The sequence below is a fragment of the Anomaloglossus baeobatrachus genome, chromosome 3 (genome assembly GCF_048569485.1).
Source record: "Anomaloglossus baeobatrachus isolate aAnoBae1 chromosome 3, aAnoBae1.hap1, whole genome shotgun sequence".
NCBI classification, from domain to species: domain Eukaryota; kingdom Metazoa; phylum Chordata; class Amphibia; order Anura; family Aromobatidae; genus Anomaloglossus; species Anomaloglossus baeobatrachus.
Window position 1 is genome coordinate 95,904,876 of NC_134355.1, and position 23,967 is coordinate 95,928,842.

At 52.6% G+C, this 23,967-nt stretch overlaps 1 protein-coding gene across 4 annotated transcripts in view; it reads left to right on the forward strand.

The window, feature by feature from the left end:
* Positions 1-23,967, forward strand: part of GPCPD1 (glycerophosphocholine phosphodiesterase 1) — a 169,807-nt gene that overhangs the window by 27,380 nt on the left and 118,460 nt on the right. For all 4 annotated transcript variants that reach the window (XM_075339317.1, XM_075339318.1, XM_075339315.1 and 1 more), the window contains exon 4: positions 7,468-7,552. In XM_075339317.1, the coding sequence (XP_075195432.1) occupies positions 7,468-7,552 (85 nt within the window). The remainder of the gene's footprint in view (positions 1-7,467; positions 7,553-23,967) is intronic.

Genomic DNA, 23,967 nt, shown 5'->3' on the forward strand with positions numbered 1-23,967 from the left:
GGCTTCCAAACAAGACGCGCAAACAGACGTTGTTTTAAGTCCATCGTTGGTCTCTGAGGAGTGCAGCACTATGTCTAAAGTTTTAGGAGTTAAAGGGGTTGTCCGGGATTTAACATTGATGACTCATATTTGGGATATGAAAGTTTTAGGGTATTGGTGTGCACTCAGCTGAAGTAAGGCTTCATTAGAGGTGCTAGTGTGGGGTCAATAGTCCCAGAACATATTATATAATGAGCACTGCACTCTCTTGTTGTTAAAATGAAGACAAAAAGTTTTTTTTCTTTGCAAAAAAAGTGATTTATTTATTTGATGGCGACAAAAGATGGACGTTTCGGCCCAACGGCCTTTATCATGTACAGTCGCTCCACAAGAGGGCTGGTTCAGAAGATTTAAAGAAACTAATGGAGCAGGATGTAAGGAGTACCACCAAGAATAATTTATAATACGAGAGTTCCCAGAGGGTGAAGTCTTTATCATTGATTTTATGAATAATATTGCGATCAGTGCCACATGGTTTGTTGGAGCAGTGGCGATTTCTAGGGGTGAATATCGCAACCAATAGGGTGCAGTGATTGAATATATCTTCTTTCTATCCACCTTTTATCTTTATATATTCGTGTGGATCGCATAGAAGTTTGGGTGGTTGTAAGAGGACATATAGATGAGCACCATCTGATAGTCTCCTGCAGACTTCTCTCATATGGAGCAAGAGTTTTTAGGCATGGGTGGGGTGGATATTTTCCTTCTGTATGCCACCTTCCCAGGATCTGGCCGTCAGGCTAAAAACTCTTGCTCCATATGAGAGAAGTCTGCAGGAGCCTCTATCACAGTCATGGCGAACCTTTCACAGGCCGAGTGCCCGAGCTGTAGCCCTAAACCCATTTTTTTTTCCGAAGTGCCAACCAATTCTATTATGTAAATAATTGATTGTAACCTTACTTTTGCCGTCTTCTCTTCTCTTCTCTTCTCTTCAGCAGGGGGCATCACGCTCATGCTTACCACACATTGAAGCTAAGCCCCTGCCCTTTCCACACACAGCAGTTGGATTGATCTTTCTGGAAAAAATTGCAGCATATTAAGAGATTTTAGCCTGAAATGCAATCAGATGTCACCCTGTAATCCACATCTACATTTCCAAGTCTGAACATCTTGAAATCCCATAAAGACGTACGAGTTGCTCCCCTCCCCTTTCATTGTGTAGTTGTGTTCCCCTTCCTGGCCACTTCCTGGTAAATATGTCCCCATCCTGATATATATTTCCTACATTCTGGTATATTTGTCCACATCATGGCCCCATCCTGGTAAATGTACACCATCCCAGCATATTCCCCATCCTGGTAAATGTACCCCATCCTGGTAAATGTACCCCATCATTGTAAATGTATCCCATCCTGGCATGTTCCCCCATGCTGTTAAATGACCCCATCCTGGTAAATGACCCCATCCAGGCATGTTCCCTTATCCTGGTAAATGTCTCCTTTCCTGGTAAACTTATCCCATCCTGATAAATGTCACCCTTCCTGCTAAATGTTCCCCATCCTGGCATTTGTCCTCATCCTGGCATATTCATGTACCCCCAACCTGGAATGTCCCCCCCCCACCCCACATTCTGGTAAATGTATCCCTCCATACTGGTAAATGCACCCCATCCTGGCATGTTTCCCCCCCATCCTTGCAGTCATGTTTACCCACATCCTTGAATGTTTCCCCCATCCTTGCAGCCATGTTTCTCTCCCTCTTTTCACGTATGCCCCGGGCTCTGTTTGTATGCCCCGGGCTCTGTTTGTATGCCCCGGGCTCTGTTTGTATGCCCCGGGCTCTGTTTGTATGCCCCGGGCTCTGTTTGTATGCCCCGGGCTCTGTTTGTATGCCCCGGGCTCTGTTTGTATGCCCCGGGCTCTGTTTGTATGCCCCGGGCTCTGTTTGTATGCCCCGGGCTGGCTCTGTCCCCCCACACCTTGGCACAGCCGCACACAGCTTAAAAATAATAAAAAAAAACAAAAACTCACCTTTTAGCACCCACTCCACCGCGCGGCCACAAGACGCTCCTCCGTCTCCTAGGCAACAGGCCTGCGGCCCAGGAGAGGAGGTGTGTCAAAGGGAGGAGAGATGTCTCCTCTGCTAAACACCACTTTGAACTGCCGGCGCGATCACACTGACGGCTAAAAGTGGCGACAGCGCGCGTGCCAGCACAAAGGGCTCTGCGTGCCCTGTCTGGCACGCGTGCCATAGGTTCGCCATCACTGCTCTATCAGATGGTGCTCATCTATATGTCCTCTTACAACCACCCAAACTTTTATGTGATCCACACGAATATATAAAGATAAAAGGTGGATGTAAAGAAGATATATTCAGTCACTGCACCCTATTGGTTGCGATATTCACCCCTAGAAAGCGCCACTGCTCAAAAAATCCATGTGGCACTGATCGCAATATTATTCATAAAATCAATGATAAAGACTTCACCCTCTGGAAACTCTTGTATTATAAATTATTCTTGGTGGTACTCCTTACATCCTGCTCCATTATTTTCTTCAAATCTTCTGAAACAGCCCTCTTGTGGAGCGACTGTACATGATAAAGGCCGTTGGGCCGAAACGTTCACCATCTTTTGTCGCCATCAAATAAATGAAAAAAAAAATCACTTTTTTTTTGCAAAGAAAAAAACTTTTTGTCTTCATTTTAACAACAAGAGAGTGCAGTGCTCATTATATAATTTATATTTGGGATAGACTGTCTGGAACACCTATGTGTGTGAACTAGGTGCTAGCGTAAAAATACATGACTGTAATACAGATAATACGCTGCACACTATCCATTATAAAAATATAAACATGAAAAATGGCAAAGCATTACTGCTATTGGGATGCTATGAACAATGAAAATAAATTCAGTCAGAAGAAACCACATGCTAATCAGAAAAAAGACTGTATTATAGTCATGTATTTTTAGGCTAGCACCTAGTTCACACACGTGTTCCAGTCAGTCTTTTTTCTGATTAGCATGCAGTTTCTTCTGACTGAGAACCCAGAACCCCGCCGTATTACCAGACTCTATTCATGATCCTATATAGCCAGGAGCCTGTCTGCCCATACCTGCAGATTTTAATAGTCCATGGAGGCACTAAGGTTAGGTACCGGAAAAATTAGAGATTACCTTGTCATTAGTTTTCGAGCTCATTTGCATTGATCAATATATTTGCTAAATATCTCTACTACTTTCAAATATTCATAGCAGTTTTGCAATACCATTTTCATATATTCATTTTTTCCAGACAGCTAAATGTATTTTTCATTGTTCATAGTATTCATTTAGCACTAATGCTTTACCATTTTTCATGTTTATATTTTCATAGTGGTTAGTGTGCAGCTTATTATCTGTATTATATTTGGGATAGGTCATCAATGTTTGATCAGGGGCGTGACACCTGGCACCCCTCGACTGATCAGCTCTTCCCACTGCTGCCACCTCCTCCTGGAACGTCTCAGTTGTAGAGCTTCACCACTCCATCAACAGTATAGTGGCCACAGCCAGGTACTGCACATCTGCACCCTAGTGATTTGAATAGGTGTTGGATGTGCAGTACCCAGCTACATCCACTGTACCATTGTATCCACTGTGCAGTAGTTCCAGGAGGCGGCTGCACTCGGAAGAGCTGATCGGCACCCCAAATGCTCTAATATTGACGGTCTATTTCAGGGGTCTCAAACTCGGCTGGGTGTATGGGCCGCACACAGGAAAAAAATAATTTGAGGGGCCGCATTCCTTTCAGGACAAAGTGACATTGGTAGTGGTACCATTTTTTCTTTCTATACAACCTTGAATCACTGTTTTTGAACATTTTTCATTTGTCCATTATAACAAAGGTGTAGTGTGTGTATATGTATGTATATATATACATACATACATACATACACACACACTTTTTTTTACATTTTTTCCCCTTTTTGTAAGTAATACAGTTTTACAATAACCACCGCATAGTAATTTTGGCCAACATCTTGTAGTAATGTGCCCCATCTTGTTTCTCATTCTGTAAAAATGTGTGCATCCTTGTCCCCTTGTAGCAATGTGCCTCAGCTAACACACACACACACATCCCCCCCCCCCCACCCTGTGCAGCCTCAGCCAATACACATCCCCCCCCCCACCCTGTGCAGCCTCAGCCAATACACATCCCCCCCCCCACCCTGTGCAGCCTCAGCCAATACACATCCCCCCCCCCACCCTGTGCAGCCTCAGCCAATACACATCCCCCCCCCCCACCCTGTGCAGCCTCAGCCAATACACATCCCCCCCCCCCACCCTGTGCAGCCTCAGCCAATACACATCCCCCCCCCACCCTGTGCAGCCTCAGCCAATACACATCCCCCCCACCCTGTGCAGCCTCAGCCAATACACATCCCCCCCCACCCTGTGCAGCCTCAGCCAATACACATCCCCCCCCCACCCTGTGCAGCCTCAGCCAATACACATCCCCCCCACCCTGTGCAGCCTCAGCCAATACACATCCCCCCCACCCTGTGCAGCCTCAGCCAATACACATCCCCCCCACCCTGTGCAGCCTCAGCCAATACACATCCCCCCCCACCCTGTGCAGCCTCAGCCAATACACATCCCCCCCCACCCTGTGCAGCCTCAGCCAATACACATCCCCCCCACCCTGTGCAGCCTCAGCCAATACACATCCCCCCCACCCTGTGCAGCCTCAGCCAATACACATCCCCCCCACCCTGTGCAGCCTCAGCCAATACACATCCCCCCCACCCTGTGCAGCCTCAGCCAATACACATCCCCCCCCACCCTGTGCAGCCTCAGCCAATACACATCCCCCCCCACCCTGTGCAGCCTCAGCCAATACACATCCCCCCCACCCTGTGCAGCCTCAGCCAATACACATCCCCCCCACCCTGTGCAGCCTCAGCCAATACACATCCCCCCCACCCTGTGCAGCCTCAGCCAATACACATCCCCCCCACCCTGTGCAGCCTCAGCCAATACACATCCCCCCCACCCTGTGCAGCCTCAGCCAATACACATCCCCCCCACCCTGTGCAGCCTCAGCCAATACACATCCCCCCCACCCTGTGCAGCCTCAGCCAATACACATCCCCCCCACCCTGTGCAGCCTCAGCCAATACACATCCCCCCACCCTGTGCAGCCTCAGCCAATACACATCCCCCCCACCCTGTGCAGCCTCAGCCAATACACATCCCCCCCACCCTGTGCAGCCTCAGCCAATACACATCCCCCCCACCCTGTGCAGCCTCAGCCAATACACATCCCCCCCACCCTGTGCAGCCTCAGCCAATACACATCCCCCCCACCCTGTGCAGCCTCAGCCAATACACATCCCCCCCACCCTGTGCAGCCTCAGCCAATACACATCCCCCCCACCCTGTGCAGCCTCAGCCAATACACATCCCCCCCACCCTGTGCAGCCTCAGCCAATACACATCCCCCCCACCCTGTGCAGCCTCAGCCAATACACATCCCCCCCACCCTGTGCAGCCTCAGCCAATACACATCCCCCCCACCCTGTGCAGCCTCAGCCAATACACATCCCCCCCACCCTGTGCAGCCTCAGCCAATACACATCCCCCCCACCCTGTGCAGCCTCAGCCAATACACATCCCCCCCACCCTGTGCAGCCTCAGCCAATACACATCCCCCCCACCCTGTGCAGCCTCAGCCAATACACATCCCCCCCACCCTGTGCAGCCTCAGCCAATACACATCCCCCCCCACCCTGTGCAGCCTCAGCAAATACACATCCCCCCCACCCTGTGCAGCCTCAGCTAACACACACGAAAACATTCTTCTCACCTGCTGTCAGCGGCATGCAGGCACGTGGACTCGGTGAAGCCTCAGCTACCACACACACACAGTGCAGCCTCAGCCAGCAACAGAACCACACACACGGCATGAGACACAGACAGACACAGACAGACAGACACACACACACACAGAGACTGCAGCCTCAGCCAGCAACACGAAAACATTCTTCTCACCTGCTGTCAGCGGCACGCAGGCACGTGGACCAGGTAATGATCACAGCTGCTGTCATCGCTGAACGTTCGGCCGGCGCGTGCAGAGCAGTTCTCACTGCACAACAGCCACTGGCCAATCACAGGCAAGCATCTGAGGTCATATGCAGCAGGTGCTTGCCTCTGATTGGCAGGCGGCTGTCATTGCGTTCTGCAGCGAGAACTTCACTGTGCGCGGCAAACACAAAACTGTAGGCTGAAATAAATAACTGACAGCTGCGGCCCCTGCACCGGTCGCCATCTTTACCAGGTCCACGGGCCTGCGGGCCGCAAGAAGCCACCTGAAGGGCCGCATGCGGCCCGCGGGCCGCGTGTTTGAGACCCCTGGTCTATCCTATAGTTCATCAATATTCTAATCCTAGAAGACCCCATTTACAGCTGTAGAATAGATTTTCAATAAGAATGAGTAAAGAGCGGTGCTGCAGTGCAAACGTTGTAAGAGTTTGAGCTTGGTAAAGAATAACAGTAATGTTTGTGGATCTTGTATATGGTCTATAATGGTACAGGACAATTTAAGTTCTACACAATTATGATTTATAAATGACTAAGGATGCCAAATACACCGGAACAAAATAACCCAAATAGTATTACAAAAGATAGAGGGTATATAACAGATTGTCAGAGAGTTCCATGCATGGTAGTATTATGGGCAAGATAGCCCAGGCTGTATGTATAAATAATACTGAGATTACCAAGAAACCATACAAAAAGCCATAAAATATAAATTTTATTAGATTAAAAGTAAAAACAAGGTATAGACAAAGTGATTGATAAAACACCAACATGAACAGCAGGGGGAGAGGGCGAGTAAGACAAGTATGCCAGTACAACGCTATGTATAGCACTGCTTTATACTGTCAAAGGGTTAAACTATAATAGAGCAAATATATGCATAAGCAGGCAAGATCATGAGTAGCAGAGGATGTGAGTAAAAGTCAGGATTATACCATCATATCAGATCTATAGCAAGTTGTACAAAAAAATTACCTAATGGCCCCCTGATGAAGGCTTTATGCTGAAACACGTGTAGGGACGGACGCCAGCACCAGCGGAAGGAGATGCCATTAGGTAATTTTTTGTACAACTTGCTATGGATCTGATATGATGGTATAATCCTGACTTTTACTCACATCCTCTGCTACTCATGATCTTGCCTGCTTATGCATATATTTGCTCTATTATAGTTTAACCCTTTGACAGTATAAAGCAGTGCTATACATAGCGTTGTACTGGCATACTTGTCTTACTCGCCCTCTCCCCCTGCTGTTCATGTTGGTGTTTTATCAATCACTTTGTCTATACCTTGTTTTTACTTTTAATCTAATAAAATTTATATTTTATGGCTTTTTGTATGGTTTCTTGGTAATCTCAATCATGATTTATGTAGTAATTTATTTTTTTTTTTTTTTGCCCCAACAGTATGGTCTGGAAAACAAATGTTACACTCCCAAGAGGTATCAAAGTACTGTATCGCTACTTCAAGGGCACTTTTCTGGAGCCAAGGGTATGTGGGTTTTTTTGTATTTTTATTTACAGCTGCATACTTTATTATTATTTATTATTATTATTATTATTATTTTCTTCATCGTTCCTTATGGGAGACCCAGACCATGGGTGTATAGCTACTGCCTCCGGAGGACACACAAAGTTACTACACTCAAAACGTGTAGCTCCTCCCTCCTAGCATATGCACCCCCTGCTAGCCAGTCCTAGCCAGTTTTCAAGCTTTGTGTCAGGAGGATCACACACACACATGCATCCTTTTTTGATTTTTCATTTTTTCTAAAGATTTGGAAGAAAAGCGGGTCCACTGGACCCCCGGCATGTCCCTTCACACTCCCCTGGCGGCAGTGCTGTTAAGGTTGACTTCAGGGCAGAAATCCCTTCATGCCGCGCTCCTTCACCATCCCTTATGGGCTCTGGCTTGAAGTTAGAGCCAACACGGTTCTCACTGCCTTGCAGGAGACCGGCCTCCATCCGCAGCCCTTTGGCAGGACCCTGCTGGACGGAGCACTGGACCCCCACCCCACCAGGGATTGGACCCTGCGTCTCAAAGCTAAGTATAGAGACGTTGTTCAAGGGTCCTTCTACAATGTGGATTATTGAGGGGACAGTGATTTATGTTGATAATGCTGCTTTTTACAGTTTTTCCGGCCGGGTTTCTCAGTTTTTACTGAGTACCGCGCCGATGATGCCTGATTTTCGGCCGCATGGTATAACTCTAGGCCCCGGCTTCAGCCGCGGCCTAGTTTCGTCTCGTTCCCCTGCATGTCAGTCATGCAGGGGGACGCTGCAGCGCCGCCCAACCGCCGCTCTGCACAGGGGAGGACACTCCTTGTTGAGGAGATGTTTCCCTCCCCTGTACATGCCTTAGCCCTCCGATTCCCGCTCCTAGGTTAACCCCCGCCCTCCCCCCTCACTCTAGCGCCATTTTCTCAGCGTTCTTAGTACGCTGATCGGCGCTGGCTGCTCTGCAGCAGAGGGAGTGGATATATGGCTGGGGGTCCAGGCTTGGAACCTGAGGGGGCACTCACAGTAGCGGCCTGATAAGTCACAACCTCTGGTTGTGCACTTTTATACACGATCACGGCATTCTGAGGGAGTTAATTCTTTATTATAGAACCTCCTCAGCAGCATTTCTCACACTAGGAGCAAAGCTCCAAGGCTGTATTCTACATGTTCTGCATGTAAACTCATATTGCCTGAATCGGCACGGACTCACACTGTAATGGTCCTTATGTGGTGCCTCTGCCTGGAGTCTCCCCAGGCTGACCCCTGTCTTGAGTATTCTAGACATTCTAGAAATAGCCCCCCTCCTCTGCAGCATGTCTCACAGAGCGAGGCTGCGGGCTGTTTTTAGTATCCACTGCTGGTTGTCTCGTACGGCTGTACCGAGCTCATAACCACTGTGGCCCCTCAGCTTGGAGGCTCATTCAGGGTCCCTCCAGCTGCTCCGGTCGATGGCTGACCCCTGGGGGAATCTTTTTTTCCAGGGGTCGGCCTGTCCCGGCATCTGCTGAGCATGCAGCCCCCTTCTCAGGGCGCTTTCTGCTCGGTCAGCAAAGCTCTCAGACCCCGTCCTCCTGACAGGGAGACGTAGGGTCCCCTGTCCTCCCCGTCCCGCAGCTCCGATTACGAGCTGACTCATTGGACGAGGAGGATGTCACGGACGCTACTTTAGGTACTTTGATCCGTCCCTAGGTGACGCGGATGCGACTGATTGGATTGTGTCCATTATACTTGTATTGGACCTCCATCCGCCTGTATCAGGGGAGTATTCCCCGCTGGCAGTAAGGCATCAGTATACCTTTAACAAGACGAGGAGTGTGTTCCTTAACCACTCCAGTTTTCAGGCGTCCAAGCCCACAGCCTGTCCTGCTGATCCCACAACGGGGTTCTGCTGCCTGTCTCCCCCTCCCATCAGAGGTGGTCAAGGAGTGTACTCATTTGCCCAGGGTGGCCACTCCGGTGTCTAGACTTTCAGCCCGGATAGTTGTATCAGTGGCTGACGGCACCTCTATAAGGATCCCACGGTACATTAATTTTGTACTGGACCTCAATCCGCCGGAGTTACCTTATCTAGGTGAACACAACGTGTGTTCCTTAACCACTCCGGTTTCTTTATCGCTTCATCATGGGTTGTATGCTGCTGCCACTAGGAGGCGACACTAAGCAAAATAAGGAAAACTCCTCCTATGCAGTATACACCCACCAACTGGCAATTGTACCTCAGTTTAAGCTTAGTGTCCATAGGAGGTGGACACACTTGGGGCTGCTCCAGCCCCTCAGGTTTGTATTTTTAATCTTTTCCCCTTTTTCTTTTCAGACACAGCTCGTCGGGCGACAGGGTGTAATTGCTCACCCTGCTCTCCCCCCTAGAGGCCGGTCGCACTGAAGTGGGGTCCGTCCGCCACTTCCGTTGACTTCCGTGCCTGTCTGGCAGGACCCTACCCCCCTAACACTCTCAAGACTGTTTGGGGGGCATCCGCACAGAGGGACAGGCGGATGGTCCTTGCCACCCTCCCCCTGCACGCCCGCCCTCCACAGCCGGCCTGATCAGGGAGGGGAGACGAAAAAATCATTGGAAGAACCCCGTCTCCCTATGTCCTTCCCAGGGATCAAGCCAAGGAGTATAGGATCAAGCAAGGAGGACTATCAGCCACCGGGACAGGTACCCATCCCTTGTCCCGGGTCATGGGGGCTCCGTTCAAAAAAAAAAAAAAAAATAAAAAAAAATGTCTCTTTAAATCATTATCTATAAAGCTTCGTTCTTACCTGGGTCAGCTTCCCCCCAGGCAGTACGCCCCGTCCTCAGCGCCGTCCTCGGCTCCCCCTGCGGTCTCACCTAAAAATCTAGTCCCCGGCTTCTCTCCGGCCTAGCTCCCGTTAGGCCACGCCCCCTCCCGGCCGGCCTATCGCGTCTGCCCTTACTTCTAGCAGGCCCGCCCGCTCCAGCAGCCAGTCAGGGGAGGCCTCTGCGCGCCCTTTCTCAGCCAACCACGGGCCTCCTCTCTCTCTCTATCCCGGCCGATACCTGCAGTCTGCGCGCCGTTTTTTCGCGCTCTTTTTTCGGCTCCTCCTCCGGCCTGGGCCCTCAGCAGCATTCACTGCCCTGCGATCTCCTGTGCGGCAGACACGCTACACGTGCAGCCACCGGCCTCACGTCCCTGCAGCTCCTCGGAGCCCCCACCTCTGCTCCCTCAGCCTGCATAGCTGAACAGGAAGCGCCTGCACACAGAGACAGCTCAAACACAGATCGACAGAATCTGGGTAAGCTCTGCCACTGGGAGGCAGCTCCTTCCCCAGTACCTCATCCACCTGGCATCCTCCTGTCTCTCTTCCCTTGCCTCACTCCCTCTCTTCTGTCCTATGTCCAGCACAAGAGCGACCCGCTCTCAGACACAGGCCATAGTGCTTCACTTCGCCTGCTCCTCTTGCCTAAAGAAATTTCCCTCAGGGCAGTCCTCCCCCATCTGCGTAGCCTGTAGCACCCCTAACATGACTACTACGGAGCCCCCCACCGCCCGTAACGAGGACTCGGCCCCCATGCCTGGGTGGGCCTCAGCACTCTCCCATTCTGTGGACAAGCTAACTGACATGTCTCAGTCCTTAGCATCGGCCATAGACCGGCTGTCCGCCTCCTCCTCTGGAGTCCCTCCGGTAACCCAGAGCGAGTCTGAGCCCGCAGCGCCTCCAGCCCGGCAAGGCAGAACCCACAGGAGGTCTAGGAAGCGGTCCCTCTCTGGGTCATCCTCCAGCTCCCCTAGCCCTGCTATGGCCGCCAGAGCATCACGCTCGCCGTCTCCTGCCTCTTCTGCGACAGCTCCAGATTCGGACCAGGACTCTGCTTCTGACTCCGATCTGGACTCTGAACATATATCCAAGCTGACCGGTATGATGGACAGTCTGGTCATTGCTGTCAATCAGACCCTAGAGGTACAGGATATTGACCCGGCGCCTACCTGTCAATCAGTCCCTTTCAAGAGAGCCAAGAAGCTGCCAAGAAGCTTTGGCAACCACAGGGAGTTTGAGGATATTTTTTCCAGACAGTGGGAACATCCCGACAAGCGTTTCCAGAAGCGCAAGCGCGCTCAGGTCCTTTATCCCTTCCCACCGGAACTGCTTCAGAAGTGGTCAGTGGCCCCTTCAGTGGATCCTCCGATCTCCCGACTCTCGTCCAGCACCACCCTGCCGCTGTCCGATGGAGCCTCCCTGAAGGATCCCTCGGACAGGACCATAGAATCCTTAGCCAGGTCGGCCTTCGAAGCCTCCGGCTCTGCCATCACTCCAGCCTTCGCAACCACCTGGGTTTCCAAGGCTGTCTCCGCCTGGGCAAAGCTCCTTCGGCGTGGTATCCTGGCTGACGCTCCCAGACCAGAGCTGGCAGATCTGGCAGATCAGATCACTCACGCCGGAAAGTATCTAGTCGCTGCGTCCCTTGACTCTGCTGCTTCTGCTGCCCTGGCAGCCGGCAACATTACTGCAATCCGCAGAGCCCTGTGGCTTAAAGCGTGGAACGCGGACTCAGCATCCAAAAAGTCTCTCACCAGTCTTCCCTTTGTCGGTGCCAGACTCTTCGGAGAAAAGCTGGACAAGATCATCTCTGAGGCTACGGGAGGCAAGAGTACCTTCCTCCCCCAACAGAGGACCCCTCGTGCCCCTCCAAAGCGGCGACCTTTTCCTTTTCGCCCCTTTCGTCAATTCTCCACCAACAACAACTCACGTCGGGAGCGGTCCCCAGCGCGTCAGGAGAGACGGAAGCCCTCCTTCAAGGCAACACCCCACTGGCGTTCCTGGCGTTCCCGTGGCCAGCAGTCCAAGTCCTCCAGGTCCAGATCCCACAGATTTTCCTCTGCATGACTGGGCTCCCGTCACCGGGTCCCAATCCAGGGTCGGCGGTCGTCTCCGCATGTTCAGAAGCACGTGGCTTTCCGTGATAGACGACGCCTGGGTTCGAGACGTCGTCTCTCACGGCTACAAAATAGAGTTTTCTTCGCTCCCACGCTCACGCTTCGTCCAGTCCAAACCCCCCAAGGACCCCTCCCTCACAGAGGGCTTCTTCGCAGCCATTCAGGCCATGCGAGACTCTGGGGTCATCATCTCCGTACCTCCTCAAGACAGATTCCGGGGTTTTTATTCAAACCTTTTCGTGGTACCGAAGAAGAACTGCACAGTCCGCCCCATCCTGGATCTCAAGCGCCTCAACAGGCGAGTCCGTCTCCGGCGATTCCGCATGGAGTCTCTGCGCTCAGTGATAGCGTCCATGGAACCAGGGGAGTTCCTTTGCTCGGTGGACATCCAGGACGCCTATCTCCACATACCGATCTTTCCAGCTCATCAGAGATTCCTACGCTTCATGGTTCAGGGACAACACTTCCAGTTCACTGCCCTCCCCTTCGGGCTCTCGACAGCTCCCAGAGTCTTCACCAAGGTAATGGCTACTGTCATGGCTATTCTTCGGACCCGGGGGATTCTAGCCATCCCGTATCTGGACGACATTTTGATCAAGGCTCCCTCGGCGGCGGAGTGCCGCGACAGTCTCAACATCACTCTGGATACTCTATCCCGTCTCGGCTGGTTGATCAACAGACCAAAGTCATCTCTGATCCCGTCTCAACGCATCTCATTCCTCGGCATGATCTTCGATACCACGCAAGCGAAGGTTCTTCTGCCCAAGGACAAACGCACAGCCATCCTCAGGGGGATTTGGAAGCTCCAACGCGCACCTCGCTGCTCCCTTCGATACTGCATGAGCATTCTCGGGAAGATGGTGGCGTCAATGGAGGCGGTGCCCTACAGTCAATTCCACACTCGCCCCCTTCAAGGTCTCCTTCTCGCAGCATGGGACAAGTCTCCTCACTCTCTGGATCGACTAATTGCGATCCCTCCTCGAGTCAGGGAGTCATTGGAATGGTGGAGATGCTCTCCCCTCACCCTCCAAGGGAGATCATTTCTTCCCCTTCGATGGAGGGTCGTCACGACAGACGCCAGCCTACTAGGTTGGGGGGCCACCTTCCAGGACCTCACAGTTCAGGGTCGCTGGACCGAGCCGGAAACCAAGCTCCCCATCAACATCTTGGAACTCAGATCAGTTCGCCTAGCTCTCTTCCAGTGGAAGGCTCTGCTTCGCGGACACCCAGTTCGGGTGCAGTCCGACAATGCAACCACGGTAGCCTACATAAACCATCAAGGCGGAACACGCAGCCGAGCGGCAATGAGAGAGGTATCCCAAATCCTCGACTGGGCCGAACAAAACGTCCCAGCGATTTCGGCGGTCCACATCCCGGGCGTGGACAATTGGGCCGCCGACTTCCTCAGCCGAGAGGGTCTCGACGCGGGAGAGTGGTCCCTCAATCCCAGAATCTTCCAGCAGATCTGTTCCAGGTGGGGGACCCCCGACGTGGATCTCCTGGCCTCCAGGTGGAATCACAAGGTCCCCCAGTTCGTCTCCAGGGCAAGAGACCCACTAGCGCTCGCGACGGACGCCCTAGCGATCCCCTGGTCGCAGTTCTCTCTGCCGTACCTCTTCCCTCCACTTCCGCTTATACCCAAGCTAGTCAAGAAGATCAAGGCGGAGGGAGTTCCGGTGATCCTCGTGGCCCCAGATTGCCTCGTCGCCCGTGGTACGCAGAGCTCGTGCACCTTCTCGCCGACGCTCCGTGGAGACTTCCAGACGTCCAGGACCTTCTCACCCAAGGGCCTTTTCTTCACCAGAATTCACAGTCGCTCAATTTAACGGCATGGCTGTTGAAGCCGCAGTACTAACTTCCGCGGGATTCTCAGGTAGAGTCGTCCAGACGATGATCAAAGCTCGGAAGCCTTCTTCTTCCCGCATTTACCACCGGACGTGCAAGGCCTATTTCCGCTGGTGTGAAGCTAACCAGGTCACAGCCATGACTTTCTCCTTGCCAGTTCTGTTGTCATTCCTACAGTCTGGTCTGGATGCGGGATTAGCACTAAGCTCCTCAAGGGGCAAGTGTCTGCTCTTTCCATTCTCTTTCAAAGGAAGATTGCTTCTCGTTCACAGGTTCGTACATTCATTCAGGGGGTCGCGCATGCGGCGCCCCCCGTTCAACCTCCAGTGGAGCCCTGGGACCTCAACCTGGTTCTGTCCGTTCTCCAGCATTCTCCCTTCGAACCTATGCATGAGATGTCCCTCACGTTCCTCTCTTGGAAGGTCGCCTTCTTAGTTGCCATCACGTCAATCAGGCGGGTATCTGAACTAGCGGCGCTTTCCTGCCGCTCTCCATACCTTGTCTTCCACCAGGATAAGGTAGTCCTCCGTCCGGTTCCGTCCTTTCTGCCCAAGGTGGTTTCCTCTTTCCATCTTAACGAGGACATTGTTCTCCCCTCCTTTTGTCCGAATCCTTCACACCCTCGTGAGATTCTTCTCCACAGGCTGGACTTGGTCAGAGCTCTCCGTTGGTACATTTCCAGGACCTCTCAATTCAGACGGTCGGATTCTCTTTTTGTACTTCCGTCTGGCCCGCGCAGAGGCCTATCTGCCTCCAAGTCCTCCATTGCGCGATGGATTCGCTCTGCCGTACTGGAAGCCTACCGGGTAAGAGGGAGAACGCGCCCACTCAGGATTACGGCCCATTCCACCAGGGCGGTGGGAGCCTCGTGGGCGGTCCGTCACCACGCTACAGCGTCGCAGCTTTGCAAAGCGGCCACCTGGTCTTCGCTCCACACTTTCACAAAGTTCTACAGGGTTCACACTTTCGCATCCGCCGATGCGAGCCTCGGTAGACTAGTTCTGCAGGCTGCAGTGGACCGAGGTCAGCCCTGAGAGTAATACTAGACCCACCCGTGGGACTGCTTTAGGACGTCCCATGGTCTCTGTGTCCCCCAATGAAGCGATAAAGAAAAGTAGATTTTGGGTACTCACCGTAAAATCTCTTTCTTGGAGCCTTCATTGGGGGACACAGCACCCGCCCTTGTGTTGGACATATGTTACTGTTCAATGTTTCGGTTGAATGTTCAGTTTAATGTCCACTTCTGTACGATTGTTCGTTTTTTCTACTGTTGTCTCCTATTGCTTTCTCACTAACTGAGGTACAATTGCCAGGTGGGTGGGTGTATACTGCATAGGAGGAGTTTTCCTTATTTTGCTTAGTGTCGCCTCCTAGTGGCAGCAGCATACAACCCATGGTCTCTGTGTCCCCCAATGAAGGCTCCAAGAAAGAGATTTTACGGTGAGTACCCAAAATCTACTTTTTCAGGTCCCTGTGACCAGCCCAGGGTCCGCTCTGACAGCGCTTCCCATGAAGCGTGATTCTGAGGACTGTGTTTCCCCTGTCCACCAATAGTGGTCAAGAAGTGGGCTCATTCACCTCACGTGGCTCTGCCCGGACCGTTATGTCAGTGGCTGATGGCTCCTCAGAGGAGATGCATTCCCTCACAGGGACCCTATGCCCAAAACGGTTGCCTGAACTTCCAGACTTCGGTCTTTTCATCCTCTGCCTAGGTCTGCCATGCTGGACACCGCACGGCGGTGGTCTTGGCTACTTCCTCGCTGTCCGCAGGCTCCTGTGGCTTCGGAAATGGAGGGCAGATGCCTCTATAGAGTTTCCTTGCTGGGCTTCTCTTTGGAGGAGACCAGTCTCTTCGGAACCGAGTGGATGAAATTCAGGAAGCTCTTGGCGGGGAGAGTTCTTCCTTGCCACAAAACCTAAACCAGGGAACCTGTCCAGGGCAGGAATCAGTTGAGGTTTCGGTGGTTTCCGTTCCTCCATCTGATCGTCCTCTAGCTCGGCCCAGGTTCATAGAACCAATTGGCGTGAAGCTGCGTCTTCAGAAGACCGCAGGAGATGCTGCCATTTAGTCAGCTTCCTCCGAGCTATCTAGCCACGCCAACCTCCTCCTAGTCGGTGGCAGGCTCTCTCCACTTGGCGACGTATGATTCTAACACGTCTCCGTTCAGTGGGGGCGGGATTATATCTCCCATGGCCACAACATGGAGTTCTGTCCACCCGCCAAACAGATTTTTTCTGTTATCTCCTCCCGGCTCCAAGGCCACCGCCTTCTCATAAGCCGTGGCATTTCTTGCTGGCCAATGGAGTAATTGTACCGAATCCCGACTGGGAACGGTCCTGAGATTTTTGTTTAAATCTATTTCTAGTCCCCGAAGAGGGCGGTGCCTTCCGACCTGGATCTTTAGCTTTTCAAGCATGGTCAGGTGTGGCGTTTTCACATGGAGTCTCGGTCTTGTTCCGTGTGTTTTTTTCACCGGATCAATCAAGAACCCAAGGAGATTCCCTCGCAGCCTTCGGCATCAGAGATGCTTTTCTGCAACGGTCAATCGCAGTTTCACACCAGCGTTGACTGCGTTTTGCCATCAGAGTGGTCCAATTCGTGGCTCTTCCCTTGGGGTTGGCCACGGCCCCTCGAGTATTCTCATTAGGGCTGCTGTGATTAGGCTCCTGCACCCCTAGGGATTGACAGTGATCGTTTGCCCTAGACGGCCTTCTTCTCAGGCCTTCATCCAGTGCAGACTCTTAGCAGAGTACTTCGCTTACTCTCGCCACTCAACCTATTCGGGTGGCTTGTCATTCTGTTCAAGTCCACTCTGACTTCGAACCAGAGGCTCTCAAGGACGCAATTCGAGACTGTCGGCTCTTGTGAAGCCGCTCTTAGTCGATAAGTAGTCCCTCCGCTGGCGGTCGACGTCGTTCTATCAGACACCAAAGACAGGTGCTGGTCAGACGGTGGCGTCAATGGAAGCGATTCCTTGCCCAGTTTCTCCTGTGCCCTCTGAGACTGGATGTTGTCCGCTGTACACGCGAACTTCCTCCTTCCACGGGGTGGTGGCTTTGCCACTGACCTGGGGCTCGTTTTCAGGGGTGGTTTCGACCACTCTGTCTCAAGGACTCTCCGTCTTGGCCCCGTCCCAGGTGATTCTCACCAGGGTGCTGGTCTTTCCGCCTTGGGAGCATTATATCTCCACCGCGGAGCGCAGGGCGCTTGGACTCTGTCCAAATCAGCCCTCTAGATCAATGGGCTAGAAATCGGAGCTGCATTCTAGCTCTCTAAGCCTTCACCATTTGTTGGCGGCTAGGCACATTCGAGTTCAGTCGGATAACGTTACAGCGTTTTCCTACATCCATTTCCAGATCGGGACACTCAGCCGCCTGGCAATCTTGGTCAACATTCTTCACTGGACAAGGGACTCCTAGTCCACCGTATCCGCAGCCACATCCTAGATGTCAAAACTGCGGGCAGATTATTTCAGCTGTCCAACCGTGGTCCACAATCCGCAGGTTTTGCGGTAGACACACTGGTTCATGTTTGATTCCAGCTTCGTCTCTACCTCTTGCCCAGAGCCCTGCACAAGATCAGGGAAGGGGGCCGTCGGGTCATTCTCTTACAGACTGACCCAGGCAGGCTTCGTATCCTGACCTGCTCTTTCTGTCCGTTGGATTGCCATGGCATCTTCCGGTCCGTCCAGACCTTTTCTCAGAAGGTCCGTTTTTTCCGTCAGAATTCTGGATTCTCGGATTGACGGCGTGGATATTGAGTCCTGGATCTTGGCGACTTCTGGTATCCTTCCTGAAGTCATCTCCGCTATGACTCGAGCTCCAAGGTGTCCTTGGACCTTTTTAGCCTTGTCGACCCTCCTGTCCCTTCCACAGTCCGGTCTACAGCTAGGACTATCCCTCATTAGGGGACAGGTCTCCGTTCTGTCGCTATGGGCCAGCGGCGTATCGTCCGGCTGGCTCCGGTGCGCTCCTTTTAAGGGCGCGTCTCACATCATTCCGCCTTTCCGGCGGCCTATGGAGCCCTGGGACCTTAATCCGGTCCTCCCGGTTCCCGGAAACCCCCCTTTGCGCTTCTAAGGGAGGTTTCTTTGTTTCATCTTTCACAGAAAGTAGTCTTTCTAGTGGCTATAATTCCTGCCAGGAGTTCTGGCTGCACTCTCTCTGAGTCACCCCCTTTTTTGGTCTTTTGCATCAAGACAAGGTGGTCTCCGTCCGACTCCGGACTTTTTTTCCCTAAGGTGGTTACTGCTTCCACCTTATCCGGGGCAATTTTCCTGCCTTCCTTTTGTCCGGCTCCTCTTCATCGCTTGAGAAAGCGTTGCATATCCTGGATCTGGTGCGGGCGCCCCGGATCTAGGTGTCTTGCACCGCCATTATAGGCGGGGCGCCTCTCTCTCTAGTACTGACTGCTAGTCAGCATAACGGTCTCTCTGCATCTAAGCCGACCCTTGTCGTTAGCTTAGGTCGGCCATTTCCGAGGCCTACAAGTGTACTCAAGTGCCTTCCCCGCTGGGGATCAGAGCACTTTTGATCAGACCTGTCGGTGCCTTTTCGGCTTTCAGGCTACGGCTCAGTAGGTCTGTCAGACGGCAGCTCGAATTAGTCTGCATACTTTTTCGAAGCTCTATCCAAGGCATGCTCTTGCTTTGGCAGACGCGGGCTTCGGCAGACGCATCTTTCAGGTGTCTGTCGCCCATTGTGAAGTTGGGTTTTCCTGCTTCTCAGTTGTCTGTTTATTCCCACCCATGGACTGCTTTGAGACGTCCCATGGTCTGGGTCTCCCATAAGGAACGATGAAGAAAAAGAGAATTTTGTTTACTTACCGTAAATTCTTTTTCTTATAGTTCCGACATGGGAGACCCAGCACCCTCCCTATTGCCTGTTGGCAAGTTTCTTGTTCCGTGTGTCTTCACCGGCTGTTGTTGTAGACAGAGGCTCCGGTTATTCCGGGTTTTACTCTTCTATCTCTACTTGTGGGTGGATGTCCTCCTTCAGCTTTTGCACTAAAACTGGCTAGGACTGGCTAGCAGGGGGTGTATATGCTAGGAGGGAGGAGCTACACGTTTTGAGTGTAGTAACTTTGTGTGTCCTCCGGAGGCAGTAGCTATACACCCATGGTCTGGGTCTCCCATGTCGGAACTATAAGAAAAAGAATTTACGGTAAGTAAACAAAATTCTCTTTATTATTATTATGTTTTTTTTACGGAGGGTCTATTGTTTTTGTTTTGTTTTTGTTTGTTTTCTTTGTCGCTCTATTGGGAGACCCAGACAATTGGGTGTATAGGCTATGCCTCCGGAGGCAGCACAAAGTATTACACTCAAAAGTGTTAAGCCCCTCCCCTTCTGCCTATACACTCCCCGTGCTCCCACGGGCTGCTCAGTTTTATGCTTTGTGCGAAGGAGGCAGACATGCACAGCACAGCTCCACAGATTGGTCAGCAGCAGCTGCTGACCAGGTCGGATGGAAGAAAAGTGGGCCCATATAGGGCCCCCAGCATGCTCCCTTCTCACCCCACTCTTGGCGGTGTTGTTAAGGTTGAGGTATCCATTGCGGGTACGGAGGCTGGAGCCCACATGCTGTTTTCCTTCCCCATCCCCCTCAGGGCTCTGGGTGAAGTGGGATCCTATCGGTCTCCAGGCACAGGAGACCGTGCTCCATCCACAGCTCCTGAGGACCATGCTGGATAGGAGCCGGGGTACCGTTCAGGGACATGGCCCTGCATCTTGAAGGTACTCTGTATCCCTGTAGGGACCGTGCACGGCAACACCTCAGCTTTGCTGGGTGTGCTAGTGCACCGGGGACCGCGGCGCTGACCGGGTCTATATGTGCCATTACACACTCAGCGTCGCTGAGTGTGTTTATATGTAGGGGCTACCGCGCTAACCGCCGCTGCCATGTGAAACTGCGGCGCGCCTGGGACTTGTAGTTCGCCGGGGACTTCGGCGTCGGCCGCACTTTTACGGCGGCGACGCTTATACTCGAGTCCCCGGCTTTCTTGCGGCCTAGCTTCCTTTTTCCCGCCCTCAGCCCTGACAGGCAGGGGGAAGGGCGGGACGCTGCACGGAAGAGAGGGACAAACGAGCAGCATGAGGGCTGGAGCATGCTTTGCATACTCCACTCCCCTCACTGTGCACTGTGTGAGATGCCCACGGCTCCCTTCTCTCGGCAGGACGCCGCAGCCATTTCCTGTCAGCTCCTCCGACGCTGCAGAGAGGGATTAACCCTGGGAGACCCAGACACGGTCTCTGGTGGCCTCACAACCGCCTTAGGCGGCTGGTAAGCAGCACCTGTGGTGTTAGCCCCATGGTGCTGTAGTGTATTGATACATTCTGTGTTATTACTATATACTTTACACTGTATGAGCACAGTTCATTATGGCTATTTACCCTTTTGTGTTAATCAGGGAAAACAATAGCATGGCGCCCACAAAGACAGGGGTGCCAAAACACAGGCTTATTATGCTGCCTGCGCCGCTTGTACGACCCAGCTGCCGGCAGGTCCCATTGACCCTCATTGTGTGCAATGTGTGGCCCCTGTGACTCTCTTCTTCAGCCAGAGCATCTGCTAAGAGGGGCCCAGGGGGAGACACCTGTTGACACGGTCCTTAATGACGGGGATGGAGTTTGCAAAACTCTCTGAGACTATGGCTGAGATACTAGAAGCCTTGCAGTCCAGGCCGGTATCTCAGCAAAGGGACTCTGTTGAATCATTGTTCCCTGGCCCCCCTCAATTGGACCAACAATGTCCTCCCGGGACACAATTTCCAGGCTGAGGGTTCTGACTTAGACCCCAGCCCCAGACCGACTAAGCGAGCTCGCTTAGAATTTCCCTCGACATCATGTTGTTCAGGGTCTCAGCGGGGGGAATCTCCGGTTGATGATGCGGAGACAGCTGATCAGGATTCTGATCCTGAGGGCGCTCTCAATCGTAATACTCCAGACGGGGACGCCATAGTGAACGATCTCATTGCGTCCATCAATCAAATGCTGGATATTTCTCCCTCAGCTCCTCCGGCGGAGGAGTCAGATTATCAGCAGGAGTAATTCCGCTTCAGGTTCCCCAAGCGTACACAGAGTATGTTTCTAGACCATTCTGATTCCAGAGAGGCAGTCCAGAATCACCATGCTTGTCCAGATAAGCGTTTTTTTCTTAGCGCCTTAAGGATACACGTTGTCCTTTTCCACCTGACGTGGTTAAAGGTTGGACTCAGTGTCTCAGAGTGGACCCTCCAATCTCACAGACTGGGGGCTAGATCATTACTTGCAGTGGAAGATGGAGCCTCGCTCAAAGATGCCACTGACGGGCAGATGGAGCTCTGGTTGAAATCCATCTATGAAGCTATCGGAGCTTCTTTTGCCCCAGCATTCGCAGCCGTATGGGCGCTACAAGCTATCTCAGCAGGTCAAGCGCAAATTGAAGCAGCCACATGCACGTCCGCGCCACAAGTGGCATCCATTACCTCCCAAACCTCGGCAACGCTATTAGTGCTGTCCTGGACTCTGCGAGCTGTACGGCGGTTGCGGCCGCCAAATCGGGGGTACTCCGCAGGGCCTTATGGCTACGGGAATGGAAGGCAGATTCTGCTTCCAAAAAAGCGCTTAACCAGTTTGCCAATTTGTGGCGACAGGTTGTTTGGCGAGCGTCTGGATGAAGTCATCAAACAATCCAAGGGAAAGGATACATACTTACCCCAGTCCCAACCAAACATATCCCAACAGAGGAGAGGGCAGTCGAGGTTTCGCTCCTCTCGGGGCGCGGGCAGGTCCCAATTCTCCTCGTCCACAAGGTCTCAGAAAGACAAAGGAGCTCTGATGCATGGCGGTCTAAGTCACGTCCAAACAGACGGGTAAAAACCAGGCGGTTCCGGATGGAATCCCTCCGCTCCGTCATCGCCTCAATGTCCCAAGGAGATTTCCTTGCATCAATCGATATCAAAAATGCTTATCCCCATGTACCGATTGCTCCAGAGCACCAGCGCTTCTTGCGCTTCGCCATAGGACACGAATACCTGCAATTCGTGGCACTGCCGTTCGGCCTGGCAACAGCCCCACGGGTTTTTACCAAGGTTATGGCTACTGTAGTAGCGCTTCTACACTCCCTGGGTCACTCGGTGATCCAGTATTTGGACGATCTGCTGATCAAGGCACCCTCTATAGAGGCATGCCAACGCAGCCTTGACGCTACCCTGGAAACTCTCCAGGGTTTCGGGTGGATCAGCAATTCTCCAAAGTCAAATCTGACACCGGCCCAATCGCTGACATATCTTGGCACGAAGTTTCATACTCTCAGCGATAGTGAAGCTTCCGCTGATCAAACAGCAGTCACTACGGAAAGGGGTACAATCTCTCCTTCAAGGCCAGTCACATCCCGGGAGGCGCCTCACGCACTTCCTGGGGAAGATTGTGACAGCAATGGAGGCAGTCCCTTTCGCGCAATTTCACCTGCGTCCCCTTCAATGGGACATCCTATGCAAATGGGACAGGAAGCCGACGTCCCTCGTCAGGACCGTCTCCCTCTCTCAGACGACCAAAGCTTCCCTTCGGTGGTGGCTTATTCCCACTTCATTAGCGAAGGGGAAATCTTTCCTACCCTCATCCTGGGAAGTAGTCACGACGGACGCGAGTCTGTCAGGGTGGGGAGCGGTTTTTCTCCACCACAGGGCTCAGGGTACGTGGACCCAGCAAGAGTTCTCACTTCAGATCAATGTTCTGGAGATCAGAGCAGTGTATCTTGCCCTGAAAGCTTTCCAGCAGTGGCTGGAAGGCAAGCAGATCAGAATTCAGTCGGACAATTCCACAGTGGTGGCATACATCAACCACCAAGGCGGCACACGCAGTCGGCAAGCCTCCCAGGAAGTCCGGCGGATTTTGATGTGGGTGGAAGCCACGGCCTCCACCATCTCTGCAGTTCACATTCTAGGCGTGGAAAACTGGGAAGCGGATTATCTCAGTCGCCAGGGCATGGACACAGGGGAATGGTCCCTTCACCCGGGCGTGTTTCAGGAGATCTGTTGCCGCTGGGGGGTGCCGGACGTCGACTTCATGGCGTCCCGGCACAATCACAAGGTACCGACGTTCATGGCACGGTCTCAAGATCCCAGAGCTCTGGCGGCAGACGCCTTAGTTCAGGATTGGTCGCAGTTTCAGCTCCCTTATGTGTTCCTCCGCTGGCACTGTTGCCCAGTGTGTTACGCAAGATCAGGACCGACTGCCGCCGCGTCATCCTCGTCGCTCCAGACTGGCCGAGGAGGTCGTGGTACCCGGATCTGTGGCTTCTCACGGTCGGCCAACCGTGGGCACTTCCAGACCGACCAGACTTGTTATCTCAAGGGCCGTTTTTTCCATCTCAATTCTGTGGCCCTCAACATGACTGGGTGGCCATTGAGTCCTGGATCCTAGCGTCTTCAGGATTATCTCAAGACGTCATTGCCACTATGAGACAGGCTAGGAAACCAACGTCCGCCAAGATCTACCACAGGACGTGGAAAATTTTCCTGTCGTGGTGCTCTGCTCAGGGTTCTTCTCCCTAGCACTTTGCCTTGCCCATTTTTTCTGTCCTTCCTTCAATCTGGACTGGAAAAGGGTTTGTCGCTCAGCTCCCTTAAGGGACAAGTCTCAGCGCTCTCTGTGTTTTTTCCAGAAGCACCTAGCCAGACTTCCA